The sequence below is a fragment of the Takifugu rubripes genome, chromosome 14 (assembly GCF_901000725.2).
Source record: "Takifugu rubripes chromosome 14, fTakRub1.2, whole genome shotgun sequence".
Taxonomy (NCBI): Eukaryota; Metazoa; Chordata; class Actinopteri; order Tetraodontiformes; family Tetraodontidae; genus Takifugu; species Takifugu rubripes.
Window position 1 is genome coordinate 15,734,621 of NC_042298.1, and position 22,098 is coordinate 15,756,718.

At 53.9% G+C, this 22,098-nt stretch overlaps 2 protein-coding genes across 2 annotated transcripts; one reads left to right on the plus strand and one right to left on the minus strand.

The window, feature by feature from the left end:
* Window positions 1-150: 150 nt before the first annotated feature.
* atox1 (antioxidant 1 copper chaperone) lies at window positions 151-2,139 on the minus strand. The gene is made up of 3 exons (XM_029847256.1): window positions 1,979-2,139; window positions 1,648-1,723; window positions 151-840 (listed from the first exon to the last, which is right to left on the minus strand). Exons 1-3 carry the CDS (start codon window positions 2,108-2,110, stop codon window positions 716-718), a joined length of 333 nt encoding a protein of 110 aa, XP_029703116.1. The 5' UTR covers window positions 2,111-2,139; the 3' UTR covers window positions 151-715.
* Window positions 2,140-2,640: 501 nt separating this feature from the next.
* Window positions 2,641-20,349, plus strand: slc36a1 (solute carrier family 36 member 1). Its single transcript, XM_029847254.1, has 12 exons — window positions 2,641-2,795; window positions 3,472-3,580; window positions 3,984-4,098; window positions 4,190-4,280; window positions 4,487-4,575; window positions 7,179-7,268; window positions 7,378-7,462; window positions 7,851-8,078; window positions 8,650-8,748; window positions 15,763-15,929; window positions 16,547-16,716; window positions 19,185-20,349. The coding sequence occupies exons 2-12, from the start codon at window positions 3,547-3,549 to the stop codon at window positions 19,451-19,453; spliced, it is 1,437 nt and encodes a 478-aa protein (XP_029703114.1). The 5' UTR covers window positions 2,641-2,795; window positions 3,472-3,546; the 3' UTR covers window positions 19,454-20,349.
* The last annotated feature ends 1,749 nt before the right edge of the window (window positions 20,350-22,098 follow it).

Below are 22,098 nucleotides of genomic sequence, written 5' to 3' on the forward strand. Positions count from 1 at the left end.
GTGGTGGACGACGGTACTGCTGATCCCTCCCTTCTAAGAGCGTAAACGTTTAAAATGTCAACATGAAGCCTGAGGTTCCTGTGTCAGACATAACACTCGTCACACTCGCGACCAGGCTGAGGCGTGTGTGGGAAGAAGCGTGTCCTGCCGTTGAAAGGGAACAGATTTTATTTGCACACATCAGCAGCGTGAAAACAGAAAAGCAGAATTACACACTCAAAGAAGGAGCTTCTGGAAGCAGCTAATGGAACAGATCATTGCTGGAATGATTATCGGAGGAGAGCCGTGCAGTGTGTGCTCAGGGTGGAGGGGAAGGCCTCTCTCTCCACACACACCACACACACACACACACACACACACACACACACACACACACACACACACACACACACACACACACACACACACTAGCCAATGCTTGACCCATGTTCTAGTGTTTCCATGTTCAGATCAGAGACTCTATGATGGTGCTGACAGATGCAGGAGGCCAAATCAGCAGGAACCTTTTAAAACAGCTGAATCATCGTTCTGGGTGTGTGAGCAGCCTGATGTCAGAACCAGGACCCGGGTTACACCAGCGCCAACATTTTTAAACAGAAACCAAACACACAGGAACAGGGGGAGGATCTGCGGTGCCTGGCTGAGGCTGCTCGCCACCCATCCACACGTGCACGCCGCTCGCCACCCATCCACACGTGCACACGTGCACGCTCCGTCACTTGGTGCCGACGTACTTGACTTCCTTCCCACTCTTCTTCAGCGCCTCCGTGAGAAATTGCACGTCTTTGTCAGATTCGATCCAGACCAGCTTCTTCGGGAGGTCGATCTCAAACGTTTCCACTGTTGGAAGAAACGACAGCTGTTTGACAGAGAACCGCTGGTTCTGCTTCTCCCCTCGAGGTTCTGACCAAAGCACCGCCACCTTTTAGCCAGCTCAGCAACAAAGGTGTGTGCGTCTTCTCCGTGCTGAAGTTGCTTCCGTAGAGACAGTGGAACTGAGCGTCGGGACGCTAATGACTCGGCAAAATGAAAGTTGTAAAAGGAGAAAAGCAGCAGGTCAGGTGACACTTACGCTGAGCTCAGCAGCCACGGCGCCGCCGTCACGCCAGCAGAAATTCTAACACCTTTTCCCACTAATCTGATTGAAATGACGGAAGATTTCAGCCCGCTGATGCTGTAAATGTGAATGTGTTCAACACTATCAGGATTTAACCTGAAAAGGCTGTAAAACTCCATTTAATGTGGGAATTCCACACTAATGGCATATTATTGAACATGCAACGTGGTTAATTGATTAACCTGGAAACAGGAAGAAAAATATTCTAATTCAAAACAGATTTAAGTCGGGATTTGTCCGTCGGGAATGATTGCTTATATTCATAATTCAGCAATTTATCTTCCAAACTAAGGGTTTTTTTGACTACCAGGAATGTTGAGATACAAAACCTGAAGACTAATTTTTGATAAAAATTAAGAAAATGGGAATATATCTGTCTATGCCAAAGTAAAGGCCCTGAACAAAGAGCTCGAGGAAGAACCTACAATAAAATAAAATAAATTTCGGATTGTTGACACGCACATACGCACGCACACGCACGCGTGCGCAGGCGTGAGAGCTCTTTAACAGACTTCCAGCTTCATCCTCACCTCCCAGTTTATTGAGGATCCTGGAAACGGCTCCTGAACACCCCTCACACGTCATCGCCACCTCAAATTCGTGCCTCTGAGATGGAGACAAGAATAAAAACACGCAGTTGCAGTCAGTGTTGCCACAGACGCGCACGCAGCAGGCTGAAATTATGCTGTTAATACGGTGAAGCGTGGCTTCATTCAGTCAGCAACTGCAACATTTCGGATTCTGCCTGAAGCAACTCTACTAGCAACAGAAAGTTTGGAAGCTAACTGGTTGCTACATAGCCCACAAATATGAAGTGCGCAGTGAAGCGAAACAAACGCGAAATTGTCCGTCGTGACTTACTGTCATGTTTGAAATAACGTGGCACAACTGTAGCTGTGAAAGTTCGCCGCTGTCTGATGTGAAAATGTTGTAAAGGTTATAAAATCTGTCACCAGCAATGATCGAAGCTAGCTTCTCATCAGCTAACGTCATCTGACCGAATGACAGGACTTCCGGTTTGGGTTCCTATTCGGAAACGGACACATTTTTATAACTTTGTAACTATTAATATGTTAAGAAAATTGTTTATTTCTTTTAGAAAATAAGCGTATTTTATCTATTAATTTTTCCAGAAAGATGATTTTTCCCCCCGTGCACACCAAACATTTATTATTTTTCACAGATTTAGTTAGTTACGTAGTAGTTATATAATTTAGTTTGTAGTGAAGTGAAAGGGTTATAACGAAAGAATGGAAACGTGCAGCCGTTTTCTGAAAGTAAAACATTTAGTTGGTGTGAGAAAAATATCGCAGCGCCCCCATTTTCCAAAATAAAAGCTCTGCTATTAAAATAACTCCAATTTCAGAATTATAGAATTCAGAAATCCAGAATTTGGGCATTAAACCGTTTTCTCCTTTCAAATATCATAAATATATAGAGAAAAAAGTAAAAAGGGCACCGTTTTTTCCCGTCTCTATGGCAACGTCACAGATCACGTGGTGAGTTGCGAGGGCGGGGGGTGTCACATGACCACTCTGCGCTTCTGTGACGTAAGAGGCAGAACCGACTCTTCGGTCTAGCCTTCCAGACGCGACAGCGACATGAGAAGCGGACCTTCCCAGCGAGGATAGTGTGCGTTTCAGAACCAGTCCGGAACCGGGACACGAGCGGCCGCGCGGTACGTTGACGTCGGTGCCAGTCGCTGCTGTGAGCCTGAAAATGAAGCGGGCTGTTAGCTAACATCCGCAGCTAACAGCCGCTGTCTGTGATTTTCGGACGGGTGTCCTTTCACCGCCGTGACGCGCGCGCGGCCCAGTGGGTCCTAATCTGATTTGATGGGGCTGTTTCCGGAAAGATTCTCCTCTGGTTATCAGTCAAGCTAACGAGCCGGAGACGTGAACAATAACAGATATGTTGAATGAGTTCGGCCGCACCCTGCTGATAGAGACAGGAGGGTTCAGCGGGGACACCCGGGAGCTGCAGGAGACATCCAATAACCACAGTTATGATCTGTTATATATACAGTTATATCTGTCAGATATTCTCCGGTCCATTTCCAGCGGTGCTGACATCTGTAAGAGGTGCACACAGGCTGCAGCTCCAGTCTGTTTGTCCACCTCATTGTCCAAACATGAAGACAAATGAACTTCCCCCACAGAGATGACAAAGTTTCTGAGCTGCGTTGGTGTCTAAGTGTTCTGGCGGTCGGACGGGTTTTAAGCCCAGAGAGGGCGGGAAGTCCTCCCCGACCCGTTTCATTTTCACTCTCGCGCTCTGCTGCTCGGCCGGTTCCTCTCAGGCAGCATTCTGGTGGGTCGGTTCTGCTTTCATGTCTCTGCTCTGTCCCACCACAGTGTCCCTGTTGATGCTGCAGTCCAGCTCCTGACGTCAGGTTCTGCGGTCCCCCCCCCCCCCCCCCCCCCCGGAGCATGTTGGCGTCCAGCGATATTGACAGAGGGGAAGGTAAAGAACCAGGATGCTGAGAACTGTAAATGATTCTCCCTCAGCTCCGCCCGGAGCCTGAGGGGGAATCACTTAAGTTCCACTCCAGGATTGGTTTTTTTATGATGCGTTTGAAGCTGTTGACACAAATGTATGCAGAGGATTCTTCTGTCAATAAAGGAGCTGGAAATAAGAACAATAAGGGATAAATGAATGGGAGGAGTTCTCATGGTGCTCCCACATGGTCCCAGATATCAGCCGGACCGGAAAGTCCTGAAAGTCTGGATCAGTTTGTTTTAGCACCGACTGTCGGTGGAGGAGATGAAGCAGCTTGATATGAGAGTTGGTGCCAGACTGGTCACAGGCTGTTGCTGATCTCCACCTCCTCCCCTCCCCTCCCCTCCCCTCCCATACCCTCCTGCAGCTCCTCTACTCTCGGATCAGAACCCATCAGAGATGGATGCTCTCTGTCCCTCCACCCTTGGACCTTCCAGACCGCAGCGTCGCTACGAACGGTTTGGGGAACAATCAGGAACCACGTGAGTATCGTTGTCCGGGAGCTGAAAGCATCGAGTGCTTCTTCTTCTTCTGTTTTTATTTACATTACCTGTGTTTTTTCCTCCTCTTCAGGGTTTTACAGACCCTGATCCACATCCTGAAGGGGAACATCGGAACAGGGCTGCTCAGTTTGCCCTTGGCGGTTAAAAATGCTGGTCTGGTGGTCAGTAAATTTGGAGGATATTTTCTTTCTTTTTTTAAAATCTTCTGGTATTGGTTCCTGTTCATTTGTTCCTGCACTCACATTTTCTTTGTCCTCACTTGACGTATTTCTGGTGTCAGAAGGTGTTTGCACTTTTCCTGTCGTATATCTGCAGCTCGGCGCCACCGTGCACACTTTTCCTAACGTGCAATTGTCTCCCGCTGCAGCTCGGCCCCGTCAGCCTGCTCGGCATGGGCATCATCGCGCTCCACTGCATGGAGGTGCTGGTCAAGTGTTCCCACCATCTCAGTGCAAAGTAAGAACAGACCCAGCTGAACGTTCCTCTCGCTGCGTCCAACTTTGACAAAAATACTTGTAGAGGAGCTAATTTTCTGAAAAGAAAAGTAAGGAGCGACATCAGCTGATAATGATATGTGCTTTACCTAATATTTGCTTTAGGGCTGAACATGCAGTCTGTGTAAATATCCACCAGTCGGATAAGTGTTATTTTATTTATCCACCAGTCGGATAAGTATTATTTTATTTATCCACCAGTCTTAAATGATTGAGCTTCACAGTGGCAGAAGAAGCACGGAAATAGCTCCTCGACTACAAGGAGTCTCCTTACTGAACCAAAGCTAACGCCATTTAACATTTAGGCTTTCACAATTACAATAGTTCAAACTGGTCAATGAAACACGGCAGAAGTGCTTCATGTTTAAAACTGTTTAAACCAGGACAACCCGTGTCCAGGATTCAGTCAGAATGCTGCTTTTAAGAGTTTATTAGTCAGTCAGAACACCTGCAGCAGCAGCATGAGGAGATCTCTGCCCACTGGAACAAACACCTCCCTTTTATAATGCTTAGCAAATACGCCTTTCTCCCAGTACTTTTCCAGCGACTTACTTCATCGTCACAAGGTTAGCGTGATAAACTGGAGCATTTTGAAGGTTGCCGACTCGCACATCTTCACTTTCAATTTTCATTTGCTTGCTTCAATATTTGCAGAGAGGGCACAGAGGCCTCGGTCAACGCAGCAGATTATGCCTGAGACAGTAAAGCCATGACGGGCGAGGTTATTAACCCGGCTGCTCTCACCGGGGACCTGCTCAGGGAAAACTCTTCCATCTGGCTCAGGCTTCATCCTAAAGAGGCTTAAGTAACCCAGGACATGAATGGACACAGTGAGGCCTGGAAATAGACTCTGCAAAGCCTGAGGGGGAAATAAACTACAACCCTCCCTCTTCCCCCACACAGAAAACCCGTGGAACACGGAACATCAGAACATCCTGGGCCCGTGCCGAGTCTGAAAATAACAAATTGGCCGATAATGATCTTTGGGAAACAAACGGGTCACTGGTTAAAAAACCCCCATGTTTTAAAGTGATTCAGCCCATCATCACACTGTCTTTGAATGAGGACAGAGAAATAACAAACGCATCCCTCCTTTACAAGGCTGAAACAAAGGGATGAGAAAAGAAAGATGAAATAGAATTTTTAACTGTTTCCACCGAGCAATTCTTTCCAATTTACCGACACCGATCTTTGTCCGATGTATTGGTGCCTCCCTAGTGCCACCCTTTATCATAATCATTGTTAACTTCATGTTTCTGTTTTATTATTTGAATATGCAGACCTTTGTTGCAGTAGAACCTGTAAATCTGTCCAGATGTGTTCCAAGTTACATATCAGAATGATGTCAGAAATCAAAAGCCTGTGCTCTTATTGTGGCGGCTGATCCAGCTGCCAGTGCTCTTATTGTGGCGGCTGACCCAGCTGCCTGTGCTCTTATTGTGGCGGCTGACCCAGCTGCCTGTGCTCTTATTGTGGCGGCTGATCCAGCTGCCTGTGCTCTTATTGTGGCGGCTGACCCAGCTGCCTGTGCTCTTATTGTGGCGGCTGACCCAGCTGCCTGTGCTCTTATTGTGGCGGCTGACCCAGCTGCCGGTGCTCTTATTGTGGCGGCTGATCCAGCTGCCTGTGCTCTTATTGTGGCGGCTGATCCATCTGCCGGTGCTCTTATTGTGGCGGCTGACCCAGCTGCCTGTGCTCTTATTGTGGCGGCTGACCCAGCTGCCGGTGCTCTTATTGCGGCGGCTGACCCAGCTGCCTGTGCTCTTATTGTGGCGGCTGATCCAGCTGCCTGTGCTCTTATTGTGGCGGCTGACCCAGCTGCCTGTGCTCTTATTGTGGCGGCTGACCCAGCTGCCTGTGCTCTTATTGTGGCGGCTGATCCAGCTGCCAGTGCTCTTATTGTGGCGGCTGACCCAGCTGCCTGTGCTCTTATTGTGGCGGCTGACCCAGCTGCCTGTGCTCTTATTGTGGCGGCTGATCCAGCTGCCTGTGCTCTTATTGTGGCGGCTGACCCAGCTGCCTGTGCTCTTATTGTGGCGGCTGACCCAGCTGCCTGTGCTCTTATTGTGGCGGCTGACCCAGCTGCCGGTGCTCTTATTGTGGCGGCTGATCCAGCTGCCTGTGCTCTTATTGTGGCGGCTGATCCATCTGCCGGTGCTCTTATTGTGGCGGCTGACCCAGCTGCCTGTGCTCTTATTGTGGCGGCTGACCCAGCTGCCGGTGCTCTTATTGCGGCGGCTGACCCAGCTGCCTGTGCTCTTATTGTGGCGGCTGATCCAGCTGCCTGTGCTCTTATTGTGGCGGCTGACCCAGCTGCCTGTGCTCTTATTGTGGCGGCTGACCCAGCTGCCTGTGCTCTTATTGTGGCGGCTGATCCAGCTGCCTGTGCTCTTATTGTGGCGGCTGATCCAGCTGCCTGTGCTCTTATTGTGGCGGCTGACCCAGCTGCCTGTGCTCTTATTGTGGCGGCTGATCCAGCTGCCTGTGCTCTTATTGTGGCGGCTGACCCAGCTGCCGGTGCTCTTATTGTGGCGGCTGCATCAGGTCTCTCTCTCTCTCGTCCAGGTTGAACAGGCCGTCCCTGACCTACAGCGAGGCGGTGCAGTACGGGATGGAGAACGTGTCCTGGCTGCGGAGGCACTCCCACTTCGGGAAGTAAGGCTGTTTGGGATGAGACGCACCTGTGCAGCGTCACATGTCTCTGATGTGTGACGTCTGTGTCCATATTTGTGCTGAGCTCTGTTTGTCCTTCTGCATCACTCAGACAGACGGTGAACTTGTTTCTAGTCATCACCCAACTGGGATTCTGCTGCGTTTACTTTGTTTTCCTCAGTGACAACATCAAGCAGGTCTCACACACACACGCACACACACACACACTCACACACACACACACACACACACACACACACACACGCATGTTGTTAAAATGGGCCAGTAACCAGAGGAAAGTCACACACTTGCACAACTCTTTGACTGCTCAGTGACCTCAGTCACATGAAGGTTATTGATTATTGATATATAAGAGGCTCCGCACGTGCGCACGTGTGTCTGCGCACGTGTCAGACCCCTTCCTCCCTAAAACCACTGACCCATGAAGATACGCTGATTCTCCACGACCCTCCGCTAGATGGCGCCATTTATCCACTGGTTAATTATCTTCCAAAGCGACTGAGGTTATAACAGGTGAAGCTGTCTGGATGATGTGAGTGAAGCTGAATGTGCTTCCTTCCTCAGGTGGTGGAGGCGGCCAACGCCACGACCATCAGCTGCCAGATCAACCACACCAACCAGACCCAGGTCTCTGTGCCCAGCTTCGACTCCCGGATCTACATGCTCTTCTTCCTGCCGGCCTTCGTCCTGCTGGTCTTCACGCCCAGCCTGAAGTACCTGGCTCCGCTCTCTCTGGTGGCCAACGTGGTCATGACCCTCAGCCTGGCGCTCATCTACTTCTACTCTGTCACGGTGAGCGTGAGACGGGCCTCCGTAGGTGACCCCCCCCTGAGGGGGCTGACCCCCCCCCTGAGGAGGCTGACCCCCCCCCCCCCCCCCCCCCCCCCCCCCCCCCCCCCCCGAGGGGGCTGACCCCCCCCTGAGGGGTTTGACCCCCCCCCCCTGAGGAGGGCTGACCTCAGAATGTGTGTCCTGACCAGACCGGTAGAATCTGTCAGCAGTGTGATCAAAGCTGCTGCAGGTCTCTGGACCCAGGCCCGGTTCTCTCTCTCTGAAGAGGCTGGTTGTTCGGTTCTGTTGGTGCTGATCGGATCGCGGAGCCGTTACAGGAAGAGCGGGAGCGACGGAGCTGCTGATCACTTTTCCATCTGTTTTAGGTCGTTTCCTTCGGGTCGATTTCCTGGTTGTAGTTCTGGTGCTGGATGGGTTCTACAGCGTTCTGGGGTTTACGCCCGTTAAATGTTACTATTTCTATCCTGAGTCGTCCCCCTGTGACTGAACACACGTTTCTTTTGAAAAGTCTCAACTGAAGTTTGACATTATTGGATGTTCCAGCCTAAATCTTCTTTGTCCCCACATACAGAACATCAGATACCCCATCGACCTTCCAAAGGTGGGCCGAGCCAGAGACTACCCCCTCTTCTTTGGGACGGCCATCTTTGCCTTTGAAGGGATCGGAGTGGTAGGTAGCCCCCCACCCCCCCCAACACCCCCCCCCCACCCCACCCCCCCCACCTCACAGTCACTGTCCCAGCTCTAGAGGAGCCCATCAGGTGTCCCAGCTCTAGAGGAGCCCGTCAGGTGTTCCAGCACTAGAGGAGCCCCTCAGGTGTCCCAGCTCTAGAGGAGCCCGTCAGGTGTTCCAGCACTAGAGGAGCCCCTCAGGTGTCCCAGCTCTAGAGGAGCCCCTCAGGTGTTCCAGCACTAGAGGAGCCCGTCAGGTGTCCCAGCTCTAGAGGAGCCCCTCAGGTGTTCCAGCTCTAGAGGAGCCCGTCAGGTGTCCCAGCTCTAGAGGAGCCCCTCAGGTGTTCCAGCTCTAGAGGAGCCCGTCAGGTGTTCCAGCACTAGAGGAGCCCCTCAGGTGTCCCAGCTCTAGAGGAGCCCCTCAGGTGTCCCAGCTCTAGAGGAGCCCCTCAGGTGTTCCAGCACTAGAGGAGCCCGTCAGGTGTCCCAGCTCTAGAGGAGCCCCTCAGGTGTTCCAGCACTAGAGGAGCCCGTCAGGTGTCCCAGCTCTAGAGGAGCCCCTCAGGTGTTCCAGCACTAGAGGAGCCCGTCAGGTGTCCCAGCTCTAGAGGAGCCCCTCAGGTGTTCCAGCTCTAGAGGAGCCCGTCAGGTGTTCCAGCACTAGAGGAGCCCATCAGGTGTCCCAGCTCTAGAGGAGCCCCTCAGGTGTTCCAGCTCTAGAGGAGCCCGTCAGGTGTTCCAGCACCAGAGGAGCCCCTCAGGTGTCCCAGCTCTAGAGGAGCCCGTCAGGTGTCCCAGCACCAGAGGAGCCCGTCAGGTGTCCCAGCACCAGAGGAGCCCGTCAGGTGTTCCAGCACCAGAGGAGCCCATCAGGTGTTCCAGCTCTAGAGGAGCCGTCAGGTGTTCCAGCACTAGAGGAGCCCATCAGGTGTTCCAGCACCAGAGGAGCCCATCAGGTGTCCCAGCTCTAGAGGAGCCCCTCAGGTGTTCCAGCACTAGAGGAGCTGTCAGGTGTTCCAGCACTAGAGGAGCCCCTCAGGTGTTCCAGCTCTAGAGGAGCCGTCAGGTGTTCCAGCACTAGAGGAGCCCCTCAGGTGTTCCAGCACCAGAGGAGCCCCTCAGGTGTCCCAGCACTAGAGGAGCCCCTCAGGTGTTCCAGCACCAGAGGAGCCCCTCAGGTGTCCCAGCACTAGAGGAGCCCCTCAGGTGTCCCAGCTCTAGAGGAGCCCCTCAGGTGTCCCAGCTCTAGAGGAGCCCGTCAGGTGTTCCAGCACTAGAGGAGCCGTCAGGTGTCCCAGCACTAGAGGAGCCGTCAGGTGTTCCAGCACTAGAGGAGCCGTCAGGTGTTCCAGCTCTAGAGGAGCCCCTCAGGTGTTCCAGCACTAGAGGAGCCCCTCAGGTGTTCCAGCTCTAGAGGAGCCCCTCAGGTGTTCCAGCACTAGAGGAGCCGTCAGGTGTTCCAGCTCTAGAGGAGCCGTCAGGTGTTCCAGCACTAGAGGAGCCCCTCAGGTGTTCCAGCTCTAGAGGAGCCGTCAGGTGTTCCAGCACTAGAGGAGCCCATCAGGTGTTCCAGCTCTAGAGGAGCCCATCAGGTGTTCCAGCACTAGAGGAGCCGTCAGGTGTTCCAGCACTAGAGGAGCCCATCAGGTGTTCCAGCTCTAGAGGAGCCGTCAGGTGTTCCAGCACTAGAGGAGCCCATCAGGTGTTCCAGCACTAGAGGAGCCCCTCAGGTGTTCCAGCTCTAGAGGAGCCCCTCAGGTGTTCCAGCTCTAGAGGAGCCCGTCAGGTGTTCCAGCTCTAGAGGAGCCCCTCAGGTGTTCCAGCTCTAGAGGAGCCGTCAGGTGTTCCAGCACTAGAGGAGCCCCTCAGGTGTTCCAGCACCAGAGGAGCCCCTCAGGTGTCCCAGCACTAGAGGAGCCCCTCAGGTGTTCCAGCACCAGAGGAGCCCCTCAGGTGTCCCAGCACTAGAGGAGCCCCTCAGGTGTCCCAGCTCTAGAGGAGCCCGTCAGGTGTCCCAGCTCTAGAGGAGCCGTCAGGTGTCCCAGCACTAGAGGAGCCGTCAGGTGTCCCAGCACTAGAGGAGCCGTCAGGTGTCCCAGCTCTAGAGGAGCCGTCAGGTGTTCCAGCACTAGAGGAGCCCCTCAGGTGTTCCAGCTCTAGAGGAGCCGTCAGGTGTTCCAGCACTAGAGGAGCCCCTCAGGTGTTCCAGCTCTAGAGGAGCCCATCAGGTGTTCCAGCTCTAGAGGAGCCGTCAGGTGTTCCAGCACTAGAGGAGCCCATCAGGTGTTCCAGCTCTAGAGGAGCCCATCAGGTGTTCCAGCTCTAGAGGAGCCGTCAGGTGTTCCAGCTCTAGAGGAGCCGTCAGGTGTTCCAGCACTAGAGGAGCCCGTCAGGTGTCCCAGCTCTAGAGGAGCCGTCAGGTGTTCCAGCACTAGAGGAGCCCCTCAGGTGTTCCAGCACTAGAGGAGCCCATCAGGTGTTCCAGCACTAGAGGAGCCCCTCAGGTGTTCCAGCTCTAGAGGAGCCCCTCAGGTGTTCCAGCTCTAGAGGAGCCCGTCAGGTGTTCCAGCTCTAGAGGAGCCCCTCCCCTCAGGTGTTCCAGCACTAGAGGAGCCATCAGGTGTTCCAGCTCTAGAGGAGCCGTCAGGTGTTCCAGCACTAGAGGAGCCGTCAGGTGTCCCAGCACTAGAGGAGCCGTCAGGTGTCCCAGCACTAGAGGAGCCGTCAGGTGTCCCAGCACTAGAGGAGCCCGTCAGGTGTCCCAGCACTAGAGGAGCCCCTCAGGTGTCCCAGCTCTAGAGGAGCCCCTCAGGTGTCCCAGCACTAGAGGAGCCGTCAGGTGTTCCAGCTCTAGAGGAGCCGTCAGGTGTCCCAGCACTAGAGGAGCCGTCAGGTGTTCCAGCTCTAGAGGAGCCGTCAGGTGTTCCAGCTCTAGAGGAGCCCCTCAGGTGTCCCAGCACTAGAGGAGCCCCTCAGGTGTCCCAGCTCTAGAGGAGCCGTCAGGTGTTCCAGCACTAGAGGAGCCCCTCAGGTGTTCCAGCTCTAGAGGAGCCCCTCAGGTGTTCCAGCTCTAGAGGAGCCGTCAGGTGTTCCAGCACCAGAGGAGCCCGTCAGGTGTTCCAGCTCTAGAGGAGCCGTCAGGTGTTCCAGCACCAGAGGAGCCCCTCAGGTGTCCCAGCTCTAGAGGAGCCCCTCAGGTGTTCCAGCACCAGAGGAGCCGTCAGGTGTTCCAGCACCAGAGGAGCCCGTCAGGTGTTCCAGCTCTAGAGGAGCCCGTCAGGTGTTCCAGCACCAGAGGAGCCCGTCAGGTGTTCCAGCTCTAGAGGAGCCGTCAGGTGTTCCAGCTCTAGAGGAGCCGTCAGGTGTTCCAGCTCTAGAGGAGCCGTCAGGTGTTCCAGCACTAGAGGAGCCCCTCAGGTGTTCCAGCTCTAGAGGAGCCGTCAGGTGTTCCAGCACTAGAGGAGCCCCTCAGGTGTCCCAGCACTAGAGGAGCCGTCAGGTGTTCCAGCACTAGAGGAGCCGTCAGGTGTTCCAGCTCTAGAGGAGCCGTCAGGTGTCCCAGCACTAGAGGAGCCGTCAGGTGTTCCAGCTCTAGAGGAGCCGTCAGGTGTTCCAGCACTAGAGGAGCCCCTCAGGTGTTCCAGCTCTAGAGGAGCCGTCAGGTGTTCCAGCACTAGAGGAGCCCCTCAGGTGTTCCAGCTCTAGAGGATCCCATCAGGTGTTCCAGCTCTAGAGGAGCCGTCAGGTGTTCCAGCACTAGAGGAGCCCATCAGGTGTTCCAGCTCTAGAGGAGCCCATCAGGTGTTCCAGCTCTAGAGGAGCCGTCAGGTGTCCCAGCTCTAGAGGAGCCGTCAGGTGTTCCAGCACTAGAGGAGCCCCTCAGGTGTTCCAGCACTAGAGGAGCCCATCAGGTGTTCCAGCACTAGAGGAGCCCCTCAGGTGTTCCAGCTCTAGAGGAGCCCCTCAGGTGTTCCAGCTCTAGAGGAGCCCGTCAGGTGTTCCAGCTCTAGAGGAGCCCCTCAGGTGTTCCAGCACTAGAGGAGCCCGTCAGGTGTTCCAGCTCTAGAGGAGCCCCTCCCCTCAGGTGTTCCAGCACTAGAGGAGCCGTCAGGTGTTCCAGCTCTAGAGGAGCCGTCAGGTGTCCCAGCTCTAGAGGAGCCCCTCAGGTGTTCCAGCACTAGAGGAGCCCGTCAGGTGTTCCAGCTCTAGAGGAGCCCCTCCCCTCAGGTGTTCCAGCACTAGAGGAGCCGTCAGGTGTTCCAGCTCTAGAGGAGCCGTCAGGTGTCCCAGCTCTAGAGGAGCCCCTCAGGTGTTCCAGCACTAGAGGAGCCGTCAGGTGTCCCAGCACTAGAGGAGCCCCTCAGGTGTCCCAGCACTAGAGGAGCCGTCAGGTGTTCCAGCTCTAGAGGAGCCGTCAGGTGTCCCAGCACTAGAGGAGCCCCTCAGGTGTTCCAGCTCTAGAGGAGCCCCTCAGGTGTTCCAGCACTAGAGGAGCCCCTCAGGTGTCCCAGCACTAGAGGAGCCGTCAGGTGTTCCAGCTCTAGAGGAGCCGTCAGGTGTCCCAGCACTAGAGGAGCCCCTCAGGTGTTCCAGCTCTAGAGGAGCCGTCAGGTGTTCCAGCACCAGAGGAGCCCCTCAGGTGTCCCAGCTCTAGAGGAGCCCCTCAGGTGTTCCAGCACCAGAGGAGCCGTCAGGTGTTCCAGCACCAGAGGAGCCCCTCAGGTGTCCCAGCTCTAGAGGAGCCCCTCAGGTGTTCCAGCACCAGAGGAGCCGTCAGGTGTTCCAGCACCAGAGGAGCCCCTCAGGTGTTCCAGCTCTAGAGGAGCCCGTCAGGTGTTCCAGCACTAGAGGAGCCGTCAGGTGTTCCAGCTCTAGAGGAGCCCCTCAGGTGTTCCAGCTCTAGAGGAGCCCCTCAGGTGTTCCAGCACTAGAGGAGCCGTCAGGTGTTCCAGCACTAGAGGAGCCCCTCAGGTGTTCCAGCTCTAGAGGAGCCCCTCAGGTGTTCCAGCTCTAGAGGAGCCCCTCAGGTGTTCCAGCTCTAGAGGAGCCCCTCAGGTGTTCCAGCTCTAGAGGAGCCCGTCAGGTGTTCCAGCTCTAGAGGAGCCCGTCAGGTGTTCCAGCACCAGAGGAGCCCCTCAGGTGTTCCAGCAGAACCTTCCATGACTGTGTTCCATCCCTGGAATTGATGAAGAAAGCAGAGGGAATGATTTTGGGTTAGAAAAAGGCGTCTTCTTACCTTTACTCATGTTGGCACCCTCAGCGGAGGTCAAGGTCAGACGTGGACCACCTGACAGGAAGTGACACGAGGTCTGACCCAGTGGTGTTTCTTTGATGGGGGACCTTCCACTCAACACATTTACCCCTCTGGGGTTCCCTCAATGACCCCTCCGGTGTGGTCACGGTGGTCATCTCCACCTGAACCCCCCCTCGATCCACCATGGATTCAAATCTCACAGACCCTCAGAACGAACCGGTCGGCTCCACAGGGAGTGCAGAATTTTTAGGCAAGTTGTAATTTTGAGGATTCATTTTATTATTGAACAACAGCCATGTTCTTAATGAACCCAAAAGACTCATTAATATCAAAGCTGGATATTTTTGGGAGTTGGAGTGGGGCTTTTTTAGTTTTAGCTACTTTAGGAGGATATCTGTGTGCAGGAGACTATTACTTTGTGCATAATTATTAGGCAACTTAACAAAAAACGAATATATACCCATTTCAATTGTTTATTTTCACCAGGGAAACCAATATAACAGCTCAACAATCACAAATATACATTTCTGACTTTCAAAAACAAATCAGTGACCAGTATAGCCACCTTTCTTTGCAAACACACTCAAAAGCCTGCATGGATTCTGTCAGCAACCACAGCCTCCCAGACCCTGTTTCCCCTCCTTGTAAATCTCACATTTGATGAGGGACCACAGGTTCTCTGTGGGGTTCAGGTCAGGTGAACAAGGAGGCCATGTCATTAGTTTTTCTTCTTTTAGGCCCTTTCTTGCCAGCCAGGCTGTGGAGCACTTGGATGCGTGTGATGGAGACTTGTCCTGCATGAAAATCATGTTTTTCTTGAAGGATGCAGACTTCTTCCTGTGCCACTGCTTAAAGAAGGTGTCTTCCAGAAACTGGCAGGAGGACTGGGAGTTGAGCTTGACTCCATCCTCAACCCGAAAAGGCCCCACAAGCTCATCTTTGATGATACCAGCCCATATCAGTACCCCACCTCCACCTTGCTGGCGTCTGAGTCGGACTGGAGCCGTCTGCCCTTTACCGATCCAGGCCCATCAAGACTCCCTCTCATTTCATCAGTCCATAAAACCCTAGAAAAATCAGTCTTGAGATATTTCTTGGCCCAGTCTTGACGTTTCAGCTTGTGTCTTGTTCAGTGGTGGTGGTTTTTCCGCCTTTCTTACCTTGGCCATGTCTCTGAGTATTGCTCACATCCAGTGATGTTGCAGCTCTGAAATATGGCAAAACTGGTGGCAAGTGGCATCTTGGCAGCTGCACGCTTGACTCTTCTCAGTTCATGGGCAGTTATTTTGCGCCTTGGTTTTTCCACACGCTTCTTGCGACCCTGTGGACTATTTTGAAGGAAACGCTTGATTGTTCGCTGATCGTGCTTCATGCTTGGCTATTTTAGGAGTGCTGCATCCCTCTGCAACATATCTCACTATTTTTGACTTTTCGGAGCCTGTCAAGTCCCTCTTCTGACCCATTTTGCCAAAGGAAAGGAAGTTGCCTAATAATTATGCATACCTGATATGGGGTGTTGATGTCATGAGACCACACCCCTTCTCATTACAGAGATGCTTAATTGGTAGTGGGCTTTCCAGCCTATACAGCTTGGAGTAAGACAACGTGCATATAGAGGATGATGTGGTCAAAATACTCTTTTGCCTAATAATTCTGCACTCCCTGTAATAGACGTTTCAGTTTTTCTCTGATGAACAACAGAAGGCAAGACTCCAGGTCTGACCAGTGGGGGGGGGGGTCCTTTCCTGTGTCTGGCAGGTTCTTCCCCTGGAGAACAAGATGCAGAAGCCCAAAAGCTTCCTGTGGGTGCTGTACTTGGGAATGGGCACGGTGACCCTCCTCTACATCAGCCTGGGAACCGTGGGATACATGTGCTTCGGCGCCGACATCGGAGGCAGCATCACGCTCAACCTGCCCAACTGTTGGTAAGGTCGCACCCCCCCAACCCCGGCTCATTCGCAGGACATCCCATAGATTTATGCACAGATTCTTTTTATGGCATTTGCTGGCAGGAGAATATTAATGACCCATGACCCAATGATCCCATTCAGGACCTGATGTTTATCAGGACTCCTGTGTGGGTTTACTTCTGTACCTCAGCAGTTTAACCACCGTCAACACCGAGGTCTCCTCTGGCGCCCCCTGGTGGGCAGGATGCGACACTGCACCCGTGTATTGCCCTGATCAAACTTATTTACACGATGATTGAGATTATTAGTTACTGTCTGTGTTATTTAAAGTTGAATTATTGAGAGAGTGTGTGTGTGTGTGTGTGTGTGTGTGTGTGTGTGTGTGTGTGTGTGTGTTAAAGATGTTGATAAATGCCTTTCTCTGACCTTTCCTTGCTTTTCCAGGGTAGTAATGATACTAATGAGATACTAATGATACTCTGAATGACTGTAGTTTATTCCTTGGCACTGTTGCCATGGCAGCAGGACGCATCTTGAATGAAGCTCAGCTGTAATTTCCGCTGGACGAGGACAGTTTGTGTCTTTTGCTCTGTTCCCTGCTCACCTCCGTCCTCTCCTCGTACCCTCCCCAGGATGTACCAGGCCGTCAAGCTCCTGTACTGTTTCGGCATCTTCATCACGTTCGCGCTGCAGTTCTACGTCCCCGCAGAGATCCTCATCCCGCCGGTGGTGGCTCGCGTGTCGGACAGCTGGAAGAGGCCCGTGGACCTGCTCCTCCGCACCTCCCTGGTCATCTTCACCTGTGAGTGCCCACAGAAAGGAGACAGGAGGGAATAAACGACCGTGACCGTTGGTGGAAATGCTGATTAATGAAGAGGCCTGATGCTCTCCAGCATCTCAATCCTGAAAACTTCAACAAAAACACTCTCAAATTATATTTTGTGACCATTCCAGAAATGTTCCTGCATCTAATCTGAACCTCTGAGTTGTGGTCAGGCCATCAGAACCTTGTGAGGTCACGCTTGAATCACTGGGGGGTGAAGCGCCGTTTAGGCTCCGCCTCCAGACACCAGCGTCTGTTGGAGGACAGATGTTCAGTCTGGGGCAGGACGGAGAGCCAGATGTGGTCCAGAGGAGCCGCAGCAGCCACGGTACCGTCCCACAGAGGTTCCTCAAACGTCCTACACAGGGTCCTCCCCCGGTCCCCCTCCTCCCCGGTCCCCCTCCTCCCCGGTCCCCGTCCTCCCCGGTCCCCCTCCTCCCCGATCCCCCTCCTCCCCGGTCCCCCTCCTCCCCGATCCCCGTCCTCCCCGGTCCCCGCCGTCCCTGGTCCCTGTCCTCCCTGGTCCCCCTCCTCCCCGGTCCCCCTCCTCCCCGGTCCCCGTCCTCCCCGGTCCCCCTCCTCCCCGGTCCCCCTCCTCCCCGGTCCCCGTCCTCCCTGGTCCCTGTCCTCCCCGGTCCCCGTCCTCCCTGATCCCCGTCCTCCCTGGTCCCCGTCCTCCCCGGTCCCCCGCCGTCCCTGGTCCCTGTCCTCCCTGGTCCCCCTCCTCCCCGGTCCCCCTCCTCCCTGGTCCCCGTCCTCCCCGGTCCCCCGCCGTCCCTGGTCCCTGTCCTCCCTGGTCCCCCTCCTCCCCGGTCCCCCTCCTCCCCGATCCCCCTCCTCCCTGGGGTCAGGGCAGAATTATCGGGCCAGAACCACAGCACGGCCTCAGGATCCCACTCACCTTGATGAGCTGTGATTGGAGCCTGCAGGGAATTCTGTCCTGGAGCTGCGCACGCTCGTGCACACGCATGTTGATGAGCCGATGAAAGGGAACACGTGCACGTGCCTCTTAATATCTGCACGTCATTTGCATGGCAGCCTGTGTAAATGGGCGGTGGCGGACAATAAAAGGCTGCTTCCTTCGGGATTCCCGCTGATGAGCGTGTGAACGTGGAGGCGCCGGGATGAAGCCGGAATTGTGGCTTCCTGCTTTTGACATGGAGTCGCGGAGGTGGGAGCCGTGCGTCCGTGTCAGAGTTACGTGGGGAGGAATCCTCCCGGAGTCTCTGAGTATTCCAGGGAAAGCTGCTGGAGTTACTCGCTTTATCGTCCATAACGTTGTGGTCCATCAAAGCCACGATCCCGTCCAGCCTCCGCTGAAGATGGACAACAACGAGATCCTAGCAGCCAGTAAACGGGAGCAATTTTACCGCCATTATCTCTCATTTCCACAAACAAAAATTACTGTAATGGTCTAAACGCTGATAACCAGGAAGTCCACGAGCCGCTCGCACACACACACGCACACACACACACACGACCAGGACAGGGACCTGGACAGGGACCAGGACAGGGACCTGTTCAACGACGCTGCTCCTGGCTCCGGCGACAGTCGCTACCGGGATCAACGTGCTAATGCTAACAAGCGGCTAACGCTGAGCTGCATGCAGGTGTGGAGATGTTGCGGGTCCTCTGGCCCGAGTGCACAGGTGATTGTGAGCAGGTGATTGTGAGCAGGTGATTGTGAGCAGGTTGCTGTCGCGGGCTGACGGGCCACCTCCTGATAGCTGTGGGTCCGTGTGGTTCAAACTGGACGTCGGTTATTTTAAAATGATGGTTTCACGCAGGATTGTTATGGATTTATTCATGAAACTGGGCTGGAAACGAGCCGCCGCTCTTGTTTGTTCCATCGTTTTCCTCCACCGTTATTTTATGGAAATGAGCCTCTTCGCTCCTCAGCAGACGCCTGCACGCGTCCCCTCGCCAGCTTTAACGGTGAATTCCTGACGGCCACGACAGCATTCGGCCCAAGTTCTTCCATCTGTTTGGATCTCATCTTCCAGGATGATTGACAGGAGGGAAATGTCAGCGCTCACAGGAGATGCTGGTGCTCAGATCTGTGGTCACTTCTTTGGTCCAGGAAGCAGCAGATCCCAGTCTGGACTGTTGTGCAGATGTTTGCTGGACCAGCAGATGTTTGCTAGACCAGCAGATGAAGCTATGAGCCTTGTGTGCAGAGTTCTGTAGACCTTTGAGGTCAGAATGGGCCCCGTGGACATCAGAGCTTCTCCAGCCTCAGCAGGTCTCGGCTTTAACCCAAAGGTTCCTTCTTGGCCTCACGGTGGTTTTGTTCTCCCTGGATTTTTAAAATGAAATGAAACTGATAAAAAAAAAGTAGGATGGGATGGAGGCCTGGCCCACCCAGAACCAGGCTGAGCTCTTAGGTCCTCCACGGGGACGAGGTGTTTCCCGCTGTTAACCTGTGTGTGCGTGTGTGTGTGTCCCAGGCGCGCTGGCCATCCTGATCCCCATGCTGGACCTGGTCATCTCCTTGGTGGGCTCGGTCAGCAGCAGCTTCCTGGCGCTCATCTTCCCTCCGCTCCTCCAGATCCTGACCTTCCACCGGGAGGGCGTGTCCCCGCTGGTGGTGCTGAAGAACGTCCTCATCAGCCTGATCGGCTTCGTGGGCTTTGTTTCAGGAACGTACGTGGCCATCCACCAGATCATCAGCCGGAGCACCCACGGCCCCGAGGAGGCGTCCTACGGCGTGCAGTAAACGGACGCCATTTTAAAACTGGGCTCGTTTCCGGGTTTATTCCTTTTCCGTCTGGCTTGTCCTGGACGCGCCGTCCGTTCTGGGACAATTACGTCCTGTTTCAGCTTCATGGTTCTGTGACGGTCCGTCGGCGTCGTGCTGCGGGAGGACTCAGAGGTTCAGGCTGGTGCTGATCCGTGCGTCTGAATCCACCTCAGCTCTTTGGTTTAATCCTGGGTCGGAGCTTTCCAGCCAGAACCAGAACCAGAACCAACAACCTTCTGCTTTCTGCCTTATCCAGCCAAAGGAAACCCAAACCGTGGAGTAGAAGAGAGGAGGAGGTTCAGACCCCACGACTCCAGCAGGACGCCACCATTCTGACCCGGTTACTTTCAGACATTTAGCACCCAGAAATATCAGTAAATCCCAGATTTGACGTCTCTTTTTAATTTAAGATTTAAATCACGCAGCTAAAATCATAAAGTCTTTTATATACGCGGTATAAATGTGTACGTGCACAGGTGTGCGTGTGTGTGTGCGTGTGTGTGTGTGTGTGCGTGTGCGTGTGTGTGTGTGTGTGTGTGCGTGTGTGTGTGTTGGAGCTCTTGGGCCCAGGTCTCCTGGACCTTCTGTAAATCTTTTATTTTTGTGATCCAACTTTTAAGTTGAAATAATCTGAACTATATTTTTAGACATTTTTGTTTTTTAAGCAGCAGCATGTTTAAGAGTGTGTGTGTGTGTGTGTGTGTTCCTGTTGCAGTAAAAGTCGACTGTCAGTTTTTCTCCATTTAAATGTCTTTACTGGACATGATGAAGAGTTTCTGATGAAGACGATGGAGCTTCACACAACTTAAAACATTTTGTTCATTGTTGTTCATTTTTCTTCTGCACAAAATATTAAACATTTCCAAAATGTTCTGGCTGCTGTGATGTTGCTTCATTTCCCTCCAGTCTGAAGGAGAATCAGGCAGGAGAACATGGAGGTTCCTCCCCAGGAGACCCAAACGGAAGCATCTCGACCCGCCGTGGTCCCGCAGCCCGTCGGGAACGTCGGCGGCACCATCAGCTCGGAAGGCCACGCAGGCGTAAGCCCCGCCCCCTGACCACCTGCTCCATGACGCCAGAGCTGGGTTAGGGTTCCAGCTGCTGTCCTGGAGGCTCCAGCCTCTCCGCCCGAGTCGTGCAGGAGAGCAGAGCCGTGTCCTTCAGATTTGACCTTGGAACGGTCGGTTTGTCTTCAGCTCTTCGGGCTCAAACGTTCGCTCAAATCAAAGGAGGCTGTGACGTCATCGATTATGTTAATGAGCGAATACTAATTAGTTCTCAATTAATTATAAGAGTCTCTACTTCAGTGGCCTGCTCCCATCAGAAGGTCCTCGTCCTCCCATAAAGGCGAGGACCTTCTGAACCCGGGTCAACAGGGGAGGGGTTCGGGTTCGGTGGGCGGAGGATCTCGTCAGAAGCTCGATGACGTGGTTCTTCTGGCGCCATCGAACAGGTCCTTCTCCGGGTCGGGGAGGAGGTCCTTCTCCGGGTCGGGGAGGAGGTCCTGCCCCAGGTGGAGGAGTTCATGTATCTCGGGATCTTGTTCACGAGTGAGCGTAGGATGGAACGGGAGATCGACGCCTTCCGGACGCCTCCCTTTAGAGGTGTTCCGGACAGGTCCCACCGGGAGGAGGCCTCGTGGCCGGCCCAGGACCAGGGGGAGAGATTCTGGCCTGGCTGGGAGCGGCTGGGGGGCCCCGGAGGAGCTGATGGAAGAGGCCGGGGAGAGCCTGGGCATCCCTCCTGAAGCTGCTGCCCTCGCGACCCGGATCCGGATAAGCGGGAGAGAACGAACGAGGATCAGACGTAAGTGTCCAGTTTAATCCCAGTCGGTCTGGACCAGAGACCACTTCACATACCGGGTCAGTGGGTGCTCACATGCACCAACCTGGAGGTCCAGTCCTGCACGGGGGGGCTGAACCCTGACCTATGATCAGTTAGGGTCAGAGCCAGGGTCAGGGTCAAGGTTAGGGTCAGGGTCAAGGTTAGGGTCAGAGCCAGGGTCAGGGTCAAGGTTAGGGTCAGAGCCAGGGTCAGGGTCAAGGTTAGGGTCAGGGTCAAGGTCAAGGTTAGGGTCAGAGCCAGGGTCAGGGTCAAGGTTAGGGTCAGAGCCAGGGTCAAGGTTAGGGTCAGGGTCAAGGTTAGGGTCAGAGCCAGTGTCAGGGTGGGGGTCAGAGCCTTTGGGTCAAGGTCAGTTTGTGTGTGTTGATGTGTGTGTGGTATTCATGTTGTGATGTGTGTGGAGGCGGGGCCAGAGGCGGAGCCGGAGGCGGGGTCACAGTGAGCTTCTTTATTAGATGTTGGTCTGTGAGCAACAGCAGCATCACCAGAACTCTGGAATCTTCTGGTCTGACCTTCAGCCACGGACACTTTTCCTGCTACAAACATCTTTTTTCTCAAATGTTCCCAACACACAAAAGACAACAACAAGCTCAGTTCATTGATTTTTTTTAAGCACACAAGAGAATATAAAGAAACTTGATTTACACAACAGAAAAAAGCAATTTTCTCTTTGCTTCCCATCCTCGGTGGACCGAGCCCGTCCCGTGGTTCCCACCCGGCTCATATAAATGGAAATACGGCAACATCCAGGCGCCACCTCTCCCACCGCCACCATTCTT